General features: G+C 35.3%; 1 protein-coding gene across 1 annotated transcript in view; it reads left to right on the forward strand.

Annotated features, from left to right (window-relative positions):
• The window catches only part of SYCP2 (synaptonemal complex protein 2), a 54,660-nt gene that overhangs the window by 15,894 nt on the left and 25,392 nt on the right, over positions 1-13,374 (forward strand). The window contains exons 15-25 of the mRNA XM_063298844.1: positions 451-623; positions 1,264-1,339; positions 1,455-1,515; positions 2,824-2,944; positions 4,558-5,019; positions 7,051-7,175; positions 9,293-9,326; positions 10,252-10,319; positions 10,406-10,463; positions 12,458-12,513; positions 12,759-12,810. Coding sequence (XP_063154914.1) covers positions 451-623; positions 1,264-1,339; positions 1,455-1,515; positions 2,824-2,944; positions 4,558-5,019; positions 7,051-7,175; positions 9,293-9,326; positions 10,252-10,319; positions 10,406-10,463; positions 12,458-12,513; positions 12,759-12,810 — 1,286 coding nt within the window. The remainder of the gene's footprint in view (positions 1-450; positions 624-1,263; positions 1,340-1,454; positions 1,516-2,823; positions 2,945-4,557; positions 5,020-7,050; positions 7,176-9,292; positions 9,327-10,251; positions 10,320-10,405; positions 10,464-12,457; positions 12,514-12,758; positions 12,811-13,374) is intronic.

The following is a 13,374-nucleotide window of genomic DNA, read 5'->3' on the forward strand; positions in this document are numbered from 1 at the left end:
TCTGTGGAAACAATTTCACACACCACCACTCTGGATTCTTCTTATGACAATGCCCACATTACTAGCAATAATGGATTCTGGAGAAGAGCAGCCTCCTATGTTTAGTTTCACTTTAAAAGTGCAAACATCTAGATTTCATTTTGTTTATACCCAGACTATCTTATATCCTTCCTCTGTTGAGTGGAAGGAAATCAGAGTGAATATCTTGACCCATCTTAGCTTCCATTGACATGCTGCACTAGGGTTATCAGTAATCTTGTAAGAGTTCTTAAGAGGCAATATCCCAGGGTGACCAACATTGGTTAATCCACTGTGAATCTGAAGGACACCTTAACCAGTTCTCTTCCACGAAACAATGAATTCCATAATCCATTTACTGTAGTTCTAGTGGAAACAGGACAAAGCAATACAGGCTACATTAAATCAAATGAACTGTGGGTTCCTTCCTAGCAACTCCACGAAAAGGGAAGATTAAAACCCCTCTTCAATTGATGAGCTTAGTGGAAAGAAATGAAATTTTCTCAGTACCTGAGACAAGAGCAAAGAATACTGGCCGAGAAGACAGTTATGCACCTCTGCTTTCTGCAACCAAGGCTCTTAAAAGGAATAATTCTGTTGAGAAGGTAACTATTTTAGATTTGTACAACTAATTCAAATCTGAAAACTACATGGATCTTTTCTAACCTCCAAAGATTGGTTAAAAGCTACACATTTGCCCAAATAGTAGGCTTTATTTTAACTGAGAATTAATGAAGTATACAAGGGAGATGAAAAGTTCTGAATCTGAGGCAGACCTTTTTGGTAATGTCAAAAGTGGATCTCAGGAAAAAAATAATCATTTAAAAAGGAAAGTAGTGAAAGAAACAAAAGTGAAGTAGAATAACTGCAAGAGGAGAAAATGCAAGCTGTATATGGGAAAATATTAAGAGGACAGATTAATCTTCCAACAGATGCTTATATCAAATTAATTTTGATGTTGCAGTTAGTATGGCAATTTACCATGTGCAATGTTAGCTGGAACTTTATTTTTTCTGAGGGTGAATGAAAAGCAACACAGAAAATCGTTTCTCAGCAATATTGTCATATACCTCTCTCCTACAGTTTTAAATAATTTTGAAATTGTTATTAGAAAATGTTGCATTGACTTTTAATCAGGGAGGTTTTTCATATCTTGTACTTGACCTATTTGGAGGAGAAAAGAATGTAAATAAATCAATATACATCTTAATAATAGTTATAATTTCTTATTATGTTTACATATAGCAAATTCCAGTTGAGAAAATGAAAAATATGATTCACAGTGAGGAAGATGTAGATATTAATGGAAAGCAAAAATTAGGTAAAAAGCTCAACATATTTCGCTAGTCATGCTTTAAAATAGTTTTCATGTTGGTACAGAAAATCTTAATTAGGATTGCATTTCATATCTAATTGGATATATATGTTTCACGTAGATGAATTAAGTGAAATTGTTCCTGATTCCCAACCACCAGTATGCAAAAGTGACAAACTATTGTAAGTACTACAAATAATTATAGATAAAAAATATATATGCTAATATGGCTAATTTGGGCAATAAATTCTGCCCTAGTTTCATGTCGGAAGAGATTTTCCACATATAAACTTTAGGAATACAACAAATAATTTCTTATCTTACTCCTGATTTCTCAACTAGTATCTGCACGGACATTAGAAAGGAGGGATTTTCAGCTTTTTAGTTGTTCCTGCATAGGACTGGAAAACAGTATTTACCAGCTTATTTCTTCTTTATTTCTTGTTTTAGAGTTAAATAAAGTATACTAATATTTAGTATATGACATAAAGCTTAGTGAACTCCAAACACCAGATTTGGGACCTGGATACTTGCAGGACCATCTTTTCCCAGCAGTTTCTGCTATCCAGTAAACTCTAGCAGGGAGGGTTTGTTATCACCAAGGACCCTGAGAGCCTGACTTTTCTGTTGCTGCCCTTTGAATGGGTAGTTTCATTGATTAACTCCTGGAGATAGAGAAATACTCCTTTCCTTCATTTTAATTCTGCCATTCCATGATGGCAAAGTTCAAAGCTCCAAACGCTGCCTACTTAGGTTATTAGCTTTAATATATGCCTTTTTAACCTATTTTTCCTATTTCCATTTATTTAGTTTAAGAGCTCTACCACACTACCATTCATTCCATCCATAAATTATTCCCAATGCACTTTAAATCTATTTCAGTTTTTCCCCACATTGTTATACTACCTGAAGGTTTAAAATTTGTTTGGTATGGTTATCTTTACACTTGCATGCACAGAGCTTGCGGACAGTACCTTCAGCCAATCATTGCTCAGCCCATTTCCCCCGAAACACGTTCCCAGAATCCAGGTGTTTGTCCACGTATATCTCTATTCATTTGTCAGATGATTTACAAAAATCATTACTCTTGATAGCATACTATTAGGATACTTGTAAGGAAGGTTGAATTTTAGAACATTTACAAAATGCAGGGAAGCAACTTTGTATAGATCAGTATTAAGCTGATTAGTCAGTAATTTGAATGCAGAAAGATGATAAACAGTAGCTCAGTATTCAGCAGAGTGACAACTTTGATTAAATAAAACAAAAGTAAATATCAAGAAATACGAATTAGCATTGCAGTAAATATTGGGAAAACTGTAATTAACCCTGGTGCCTTTGTGTGGGGAAAGACATTTGGATAAATATATTCAAGTAGTTTTACTGTTTGGGCTACTTTCCTTAAACAGAATGCATTTTATATTTGGAATAATCATATAAGTGAAATTATAAACATATTAAGCAGTTGCTAAAACAAATGTGTTTTTTAGATTACCTGGCCTTTCCAACAGTTCTCTTGCTGAAATTAAAACTCAGAAAAAAACAAAATGCTGGATACCTGAAACAATAATAACTCAATGTCAGAAGAAGGTTACTGCATCAGAAAGTATAGCACATCAAGGTTAAGTCTTTATTTATATAAAAAGTAATATCAAAGTTACATTAGTTTTATTTTCATCTTTATCCAAAGAAAGATGGCATTTTTCCTGAAAATCGTTACCTTTAAACTGAGTGTGTGTTGGTTGTCTTCTAATAGCAGAAAAGGGGAAGATACTGTGGAGTCCTTGCTGCTCTCTGAGCCTTGTTGTTTTCTTGCAGACGTTTCATTGCCAGACTAGGCAACATCTTCAGTGTGAAAAGGGAGTGGGGTTTGCTGCCTGTTTATATACAGTGGCTTGCCCTGCTTGTATTGGTGGGGGTGTAGTTTTCTCCTTGGGAGTTCCTTGATTGGGCAGTCAGAAGACACTGAAAACTCCTTAATCTCACAACACATGGACAGACTCAACCATACTTTCAGAGAGCACCAAAGACTCCACAGTTCAACCCTGAGCTACAAATACTCTCTTCGAGAGGAAGATATTACTGTATTTGAAAAAAAGCAGATACTGTTGAAAGGGGAAGCCACTTTCGTCTCATTGTCAGTGAGGACTCTTGAAGTATGGTGTGGTGTCCATGATTGTCTATGATTGTCCATGCTTTTCCCTCTCCCTTTCTCCTCCCTCACTGCTGAGACTCACCCTCTACATGTACAAGACAAACACTTTAGGCCTCTTCAGGTATTACAAAAAAATTAAAAGTCAACACTTAAGCAGAGAAGATGAGCCCCTCTTCTAGAGTCAGTCTGGGGGAGTTTAATATTAAAGAACGTCCATGCTTTCAGCAACAAAGTTACAGTACCAGCATGATTTTGGGAGAGGACTCATCCCAGCTGCCCAAGTGGGAGACTTTTAATTCTTTCGGTCAACCACGCACAGGGCTTCTCTCCTTTCTCCTTCTTTCCCTTTATTGCCCATTAATATCTTTTCCTTGCCTCATGTCCATCCCCTCATCTCCATCTAGTTCTGTTCCCCACTTTAGCTTTTCTGCCCTTCCCCTCATCCCACCCACATCCTGTTCTCCTTTTTTTTCTTAGTGTTTACTATTTGTATTTGGTATGCACTCATATCTAAGTGCAGTACAAGACCTATTTCCCCCATAGCATCCCTGTGAGGTAGGTTGGGCTGAGAGAGAATGACTGGCTCACATGCACCCATAGCTGAGGGTAGACTACAATCTGGATTTCTTCTTCCTAGCCCATCATCATCTCCATCTCCTCCTCCTCCTCCTCCCCTCTGAAAAGAGGAAGAAAGACTGGCTTGTGAATGAGAGACACAATGGTGTGCAGATAGGAGATCAATTAATTTTAGAGATTGGATGCCTTATTTTACAGGCAATTAATTTTAAGTAGTAGTTATTAATTCAACTAATATCAATTTATTAATTTGTCCTAGAACTGCTTTTTTGTGAATGTGGCTTCAAACCAGTATCTATATATTCACACATCTATGTCACACATATAAAAGTGTGAAGTATGTGCAAACATATTGGGTTTGGGGGAAATCTCCAGGAGTGGTTTTACCTGGAGTTGGCAGCCCTAAGTTGACAGGCTGGAGAAGCTGTACATTGTATAGAATTTTTGTGTGTGTAAAAAACATGAAATTCAGAGTTGACTTCCTTTTGGATAGGTATGGTACTTTATAACTTTGTTTAATTTAAAACTTTGTTCTTGTTTTCTGTTAGCTCCTAATCTAAGTGACAGAACTGCTAAGCAAAAAGCGTTTTCTTCAATATTTGGAATGACTTCTTCAGAGCTAAGAAATAAACAACGTTGCAGTGGAGAAGTCATAGAGGAGCAACACAGTGAAACCAATAAAATACCAACAGAAAATGCCAAGATAAACAGTGCAGATTCACAAACCAGTTTTAAGCATTTGGATGAGAAAATACCAAAAAGTAAAAGCAGAAAGTGTGTTTCCAATACATCTGAAATATCGCTTCCTGCCACCAGAAAGAATAATAGTTCTCTAATAAATTCAAGGCACTCAAAATCAATCCCTGAAATGAATGATAATGATATTAGATTGAATGTATCTTCTCCTGAAAAAGGGACTGCTAATAAGAAAACTGATCAAATAAATTATGAAAAGGTAAAACAGCTCCAGCATTGCTCTTCTAGTTGTAAATCAAAATAGCAATTGCTTTTAGTTTATTAAGTGTTTAGCATATTATTGATGCATTAGGTAACCCCTGGTTACTTCAACATTTTCTCATTAATTGATTTGTATTAGTGCAAAATAGCATTAAAGGTCAATTCAAGTGCCATAGGAGACTAAGGACCTCTCTCTTCAAAAGCGTAGGAAGAAACCTTGTCATGATACTCCGTTGAGGTTGCTGGAATTTCCTACCACCTTGATTGCCATAGAGTCCAAATTGTGATGCCAGTGAAAAAAATCTATGAAGCTGAGAGGTTGGCTGAAGGCAGTGACCTTGGAAACAATGGTGTCTGCTGAGATATGGGCTGGGATCATACATCGAACAATGCTGCTGTTTTATCTTGGCATACTAATAAGTCATAAAGGCCAGATTCACTAACTAGACTAGGCTCCAGAACATGACTTAGTAGCTGAGTTAACACATCACAAAGTCAAAACCAAAATACTACAATTTGGCTTAGCATGATGTATGATTCAGTCCATGGTATTGAAAAAGAGTGGAAACTAGGAAAAAGATGTAGTTATAAAACTTCACATAGTCACAGGAGAATCTGTATGTTGGCAGGGAAAAAAAGGGGAAGAAAAGGAGGTTTGAAGAACTGAGTATTATGGGATAAACAAATAGAATCTACTATAGAATTGAAGAAGAGGAATTTGGTCAATAGTGATTTCTGTGGCAGCACAGCAATATTTGGTTATTAAGAAGAAACGGCTAAAGGAGTGGGAGGAAACAGATTTGGAGGAAATCAGTTCTTTTGCTGCAGGCCTTTAATTTTCCTTGCATTGGATCTGCTGTACTCATAAATATAGGCAGTTATTAGCAGTAAAATAGTATCAAATAAAGAATTAAAAAGTGTGATTCTAAAAGGGATGTGTTTACCTGCAGCTTAATCATTTTTAACTTTTGGAGCTTAAATTTTTGGAGGGCTGTGTTGTATTTATATTTTATGTATTTGTATTTATGTTTTATGGTTATTGTTTTCATTGATTGTTTTTATTGTAAACCACCCAGAGTCCCTCTTGTGGGGGGAGATGGGTGGTGGCAAAATTTGAAAAATAAATAAATAAATAAATAAGCTTTTTAGTTAAGCCACCTAAACTGTTTTGATGCAGGGATGCACACTTCTATGCCACTTGAATGATGGCTATCTAAAGCTGTGGCTAAATTTTTCATTGAAACCAGTGTAATAACTGCAATTTGATTTAAATGTGATTTAAATGCTTTATGCAAATTTCAACAGTTTTCTGTATGGTTTCTTTGAGAGGAGGATGCATCCAATTGCTATGAATTCTGGCAAAAAAAATATCTTCTTTGAACATATATTTTATGCCAGTCAGTATTTAATTTTTAATAGTCATCTACAACATACAGTGTACAGACTGTAACAGCTACTGTGCAGGACAGACAGGCAGAAGACTAGCAGAGCCCATCCATGAACACCAACTAGCAGTCAGAAGACATGATGAAAACTCCTTAACCTTACAACACACAGACATACTCAACCATAGTTTCAACTGAGAAACTGTGAGCATCCTAGACCAAGCTAAATGCAAAAATGCTAGGAAATTCCTGGAAGCTTGGCATTCTGACAAGTCAGCCATCAGTAGACAGCCTTGAGATAAACTACATTTACACACCATTCAAAAGAGACAATTAAAAAGCTAAGAAGGGAACAAAAAGACTGGAACACATCTCCAGCAGCCAACACCCAGATAAGCAGGGATTAGCACCAGGCAAACAATCAAGCAGGAAACAATACCCTAATCAAGGAACTACCAAGGAGAAAACCACCACCCCCCACCAACACAGGCAGGGCAAGCCACTGTATAAAAATGGAGCAAACCCCACTCCCTTCTAGCACTGATGATGTTACCTAGTTTGGTAATGAAACGTCTGCATGCAAACAACAAAGCTCAGAGAGCACCAAGGACTCCACAGTATTTAATTTTCATTTTTTTTTCCAGAAAGCAAAATCAAAAGACATGATTGAAGCAGCAGAAATGTTAATAAGTAAAATCAGCAAAAGATATAAAGAAAGGGATGGTATAAAAAATACAGGAAAATTGTGCCAGATGTTTTCTGATAAGAGGTATTGTATCTATATTCTCTTTTTATGTAACTCTGTAAACCACTGAAGTATACATAGGTATTCTGCGTTAGAAGAAAATAGTAGATGTACTTTACTTTTTCTTTTCTCTTTTTCTTAATTTCATTCTCAATATTTTTCCTATGTTTATCCTTTATCTGTTTAAAACATTTCTAATAAAAATTATGATAAAACAGTAGAAAATAATTTTAATGATTCTGTATCTTTCTTCACAACCTTTAATATTGTATTTATGGTATCAGTCACATTATAAAAAGTCCATTTAAGCAGATCTGATTCTTAGTCTGACAGAATTGAGTTTATTATTGACCTACCACTGTGGAACGTACTATACAAGAAAAGGCCATCTCAGGAAAGTCACATGATGTTAGATATTTTAAAGTAATGTTGTGTTGAATGTTAAGCAAAGCAAGCATTTTTGAGGTACCAAAATAATCTTTGAAATCTCTCAAGTGCTTATTATTTTACACTGCTCTTTATTCTCAGCTGCGATGTATTTTAATGTTTGCATTATTTTAATTGTTTTTATTTTTTAAATTTTATTCACTGCCCTGAGTCACTTTGTGAGATAGGTGGCCATACAAATTAAATAAAAAAGAAAATTCGGGTTGCATTTTAAGATTATAAATTAAGATTATAAATTATGAAGGCTTTTGATACATATGCATGCCCGTGTGCACACAAACGCACACACACACTGGTATAAGCTTTCATGGACTACAGCAGATAAGGCCAGAGCTTCAACTCCAGGCTTGGATCTAGAGCAGAGTTGGTCAGATTCTTAGCTGTATGCAGAACTGAGAAGGAACCAGGTTTGCTGGAGCTGGGGCAGAGCTGGAATCAGAGTGGAGCAGGGCTTTTTAAAAAGTGAATCACAACCTTGAAAAACTGAAGAAAATGACATAATTTCATCAATCTGTCATGTGTCCGTCCATCCATCCATGAGCTGATAGATGACGGACAGACAGACAGAATTACTTTAGGTATTTAAGTGTTTTGCTTTGTTATTTTGACTCTAGCTTAGTTGGGAAGGGAGGTTCATTCCTTGGGTGATTTTTTTTCTCTTTGTTTTTGTTTTTTAGTATTTTTTAATGAGGATTTTGATTTTTGATTTTTTCCCTTTGATAGCTAGTTAGATGAAATCTAACCTAACACCACTCACACACATACCTATATTTGTATATGAATAATAGGTTAGGCTTTTACATAGTTCTTCTATATAATAGTAATACAGTTACATAGTTATATTGCTGTTTATGTATAATGTCACAAATGATTTTTTAAATAATTTTTTAAAATCCATTTAATCCTGTCCGATTCTCGGAGACTGCCTGGACTGCCCTGCAGTTTTTTTGGCAAGGTTTTTTGGAAGTGGTTTGCCATTGCCTTCTTTCTAGGGCTGAGAGAGAGGGACTAGCTCAAGGTCACCCAGCTGGCTTTGTTAATTGTAGTGTAATTTGTAATTTGTGTAACTTGAAGTGTGAAGATTCTGGAGCTGCTTCTCTCTCTGTTACCTAAAAATACTGATAAAATATACTAAAAGTAACAATGCAATATGGAATTCATTTTAAAAAAGTAAATTATCTTACTATCTTTATTATCCATTAACATCTATTAGAAAATTGCTTATGGCAATACTGTACTAGTTTATAGATTTTCCCCCAATGGAACCTGATCAAAGCAGCCTCAGCTGGAGCAGCTGGAGGGGAGGGAATCCTGAGCTGGCAGCTGAGACTCTCTGCTTGAGGACAGCCTGGAGCTGGGCCTAAAGGACTGGAACCGTTTGGGAGCCAGAGATAGCCAACCCAGACCCTGCCAACCACAGACTACGGTTCACCATTTGATAGTCTATGAAACCTCATTTGTGCTGTAATATGTGTGTTTATGTGCCTACACCTTTTTGTTATTTTTTACGCAACAGATTAACCTGGCTACTCTGGAAAACTTTGAAAGTAATGTATTTCATATTGTGTTTCATCACTTAATGATATTACTTAAGATCTATTTAAACGCATTAATAGATATTTAAATACATCTGTCTTTCCAAATGAAGATTTCTAGCATGGTATTGATCTATGTTCTACCCATTTTTCTTATAGCACATCCTTAATTAAAATTGATAGCGATAATAAGGTATTTTTTTTTTCTCTACAAACTTGTCTGAACATGGATTTAGATATTTATTTTTTAGACAGGATAGATTAAATATGTTTGAACTCAGAATCAAATAAATGGTTTTTGTTTCAAGTGTGAAACAAAACGTGACTATTGATAGTGGCATTGCTTCAAGTCTTGTGTCTGATCTGATCACTGTATCTACGCTATTGTTTAGTGTTTTGTTACTGGATTACTTTTTTCAAATTTTTTCCAGCTTAGTCAGCTGGAAAACCTGTTGTCCATGTTGCTGTTGGCTTGGAATCTTTGGGACTGGGAGGAAAGCAGCAGTTAAACCCACGATTAGGCAGGAGAAGACTCGTCACAGCTAAATGACTGCCAGAACAAAACTTTGCTGTGGGGGAGTTAGAGTTCATTGACTGTTTTTTTTAAGTCAGGAGTCACTCCTATGTGCAAGGGAAAACATCAACAAACAAAGCTGTAATTTCAAGAAAGATGTGTTTTGTTTGATGTTGCTAAGTAAGTAAGGTGTGTGTTCTTATAGAAAAGCTGCCAGAAGAGGGTTTTTTTTCTTTAAAGCCAGCCTTTCTCAGCCTTTCTCAACCTTTTGACCCTGGAGGAACCCTTGAAATATTTTCCAGGCCTCAGGGAACCACTGCACATTCAGGCTGAAATATGGGCAGTGTACAAATTTAATAAATAATGAAAAAATATTTTATTGAAGCATGATTTGAATGTGACAGGATTTTTCCCCTTAATTTTAATTGCTAATTCTCTGGCTTTTGCTGATTGCCTTTTAAAAGTAGCCCTACTTGGAACTGTTGGATGGATATACAGTACCTGTTTAATAAATACTCTTATTTGTTTGTATAAATAAATCCTAAAAAGGGATAGTGTTGGTGGTGTTATAAATCTGCTTTTGTAATTATTCTTTTATGCCTAGAAAAAAAAACAGAACGGAAGGACTAGAAATTTGAAAACTACAGTACTTAATGCTAGTGAACAGCAGGTGTAAGTAAACAGCAGGCTAATATAAGTTTAGTCATTTGATAGATGAAAAGAAGAAACACTAAACAAATTTTTCTCTCTCTTAATAGGAATGATGTCTATAACTTTAACCTAAGTGGATTTGATGAACCTACAATAAAGCTTGGAGTAAGATAATTATAGCACATAATATGTCAATAATTATAAATAGATATTCTTCAATAACCTTACTTCTCATTTTCTGGAATTTATGCTTCCTGTTAATTCATCCCAAAATGTCATTTGACTTTTTAGCAGCTTTCACCTACTGTTGGCTTATGTTAAACTTGTCCTCGCCTGTAACTACCCATCTGCTAACACTTCAGTCAGAATTCTGCCAAACATTTTTCCAGGCATTTTTAACAAACCAGGCCCTCTGTAGTTTTGGTAGTCACACTTTCTTTTTGTACAAGGGAACAATAATGGTATCCTTCCAGTTGTCTAATATTTTAAACAGGTTGCACAGCCATTTCATAAGCAAGCCACATTATTATTATTATTACTATTATTATTATTATATTTTTATGCTGGCTGTTATATATTTTGGACAACTCGGCAGCAAACATACCTATTTTATTTTATTATATATTTATTTGTTTATTAATATAATAATATGTTTTTATATATTATATTTATATATTCTAGTATTTTTCCATTTACCTACAGCATTCTCCATCCACGTCTGCAGCTTTATCATTTTTCATATCACGGAATAACTTTTTCTGTTGGATCGCTTTTATTCAGAATGTTTCCCAGTTTGTTTCAGAACCCATCTCTGGTTCTCCCATTATTACCATTCACTGCAGTGTAATGTGCAACTGTCATCAACCAATAAAGTACATCTATTTTCATAGGTACCCACAGCAATCTAGAAGACACCAATGCTCTTGCTTTTTGACATACCTTTTAATTAAATTAGCACTGTTCATGTCCATACATATATGGAAGATCAGCCATGTTCATTTAGATCTGTTAAATCGTCCCTTTTTTCTCAGTATCCCAAACACATGTCTCTTTCTCTCTCTTGTATTTCATTATTATGGGCCTATAAATATTAACATCCACCTCCCATCATGGCTTTAGTCATTCAAGGGTTTCATTTAACCCTTTTTATTTCCTAATAAAAGAAGGAAAGAATAGACTAAGTTACCAGCATTAGTCATGCCCAATGCCATATGCAGCTTTCCCTACTAATAGTAAGGGCAATTCTGGTTAGTTTTGGTACATTTTGGTCGATGTTATCACAAGTTCAGCCAAGTCCAGTTTTACCTGAAGCATGCTTATGCAAGCTAAGATCACAAACCTAGAGACTAGTAAGTCAACATACAGTGGATTTGTCTTTACTGGAGAGGCTGGATACCAATTTGTTAGGAATGCTGGAGCACTGAGCAGGGAATTTTATTATTTATTTTATTTTTATCCCGCCTTTATTATTTTTATAAATAACTCAGGGCGGTGAACATACCTAATACTCCCTCCTCCTGTCTTCCCCACAACAACAACCCTGTGAGGTGATTTGGACTGAGAGAGAGTGACTGGCCCAAGGTCACCCAGCCGGCTTTCACGCCTAAGGTGGGACTAGAACTCTCATACCACGCCTGATTGGCTCTTGGGCTGAGAGAGGGGGACTGGCCCAAGGTCACCCAGCCGGCTTTCAGGCCTAAGGCGGGACTAGAAATATCTAGAACTAGAATTGGGCTAGATGTCACCCAATACCCCTTCTGATGCTTGCATTCCGTAGTTATGATATTGTTTCTTGTATCCCACCATTAGAAAGTACTGACACACTAAGGTATGTTTATTTTGAAAGCTTAATCAGTATTAAAATCCTCTGTATTGCCCTGCTCATACAGTAATAAAGTCAAATGGTAGTTGCAAAGAAAATAAAGATTTTAAAACACAATATGAAATATTCAAGTCATTTTAAATAAGTATCAATTATCTTTTGTAAAACAGTCTAAACATTCATTGTTGGAATGTTTACAAGTTTTTGTTAGAATGTTTACAAGTTTCATTGTAAAAAAATAGGAAGAATGCTTGTTTACTTGTCAGAAACATTTACAAACAGAGAGGCAGAAAAATCAGCTACAAATGGAACTGTAATGCTTGTGCTGTTTATTTAGGTCCAAGAATTTCATCTTACTAGTTTAGAAGCTAATAGTGAGCTCCCAAAGAAAATGTAAGTAAACTTTTTATCGGCAGAAAAACTTTTAAATAAGAGCTGTTATAATAAAATTAGATGATGGCAAGATTCTAAATATATGTTTTATATTGGCATGGTAGAGAAAAAAATCAATGATATGTAGAAGGTGCTTTACCTATGTAAAGTGGCTGTTTTCCACATATGCAAGTAAGCAAAAAATTAATCCAAATGAAGTCTTTATTTCCATTCTGATTGTTACAATAAGATACTTTTTATTGTAGGACTCATGAAAATGAAAGAAAAAGTATAATCCAAAAGAAACAAGAAAAGAAGGTATTTTTTAAAAAAAGGAACACAATTTTTAAAAACAAATATCTTGTAAAAGCTCTATTTTGTAAATGCATTAAACAGAAATGATAAAATGCCCTTTTAACCGCACTGATTAACTTCCATATTATTTCAATAAATTCATGCTGCTGTCATGAGCTACTAATACTATCATTTTCTTATGTAGGTTTGGACTCAGAATAGAAATTTTTATATTTTATTCCTATACCTGCCAAATATATATCTAAAAAGATAAGTCACAACCAGAAATAATCCTGTTAACTGAAAGTAAAATTTCATATAACCAATATTGTACTCTAACCTACAAACTTTTTTTTTACCACAAGACTTTTAAATTGGCATAAAATTCTCTATTGGTTAAGGAGTGTGATCTCCTTCCAATCACAGACTGTCCTTAGTTATACCCCGAGATCCAGTTGACCCTGACTTTGCTGGCATTTTGTAAAGATTTAAAAACATGGCTGTTTTCCTGGGCATGGGAGTTGGGAGGATATTTGGGCCCATAACATGGGTGTTTATTTATGGTAATGGTAACTGCTATTATGTCTA

The sequence above is a fragment of the Candoia aspera genome, chromosome 3 (genome assembly GCF_035149785.1).
Source record: "Candoia aspera isolate rCanAsp1 chromosome 3, rCanAsp1.hap2, whole genome shotgun sequence".
NCBI lineage: Eukaryota > Metazoa > Chordata > Lepidosauria > Squamata > Boidae > Candoia > Candoia aspera.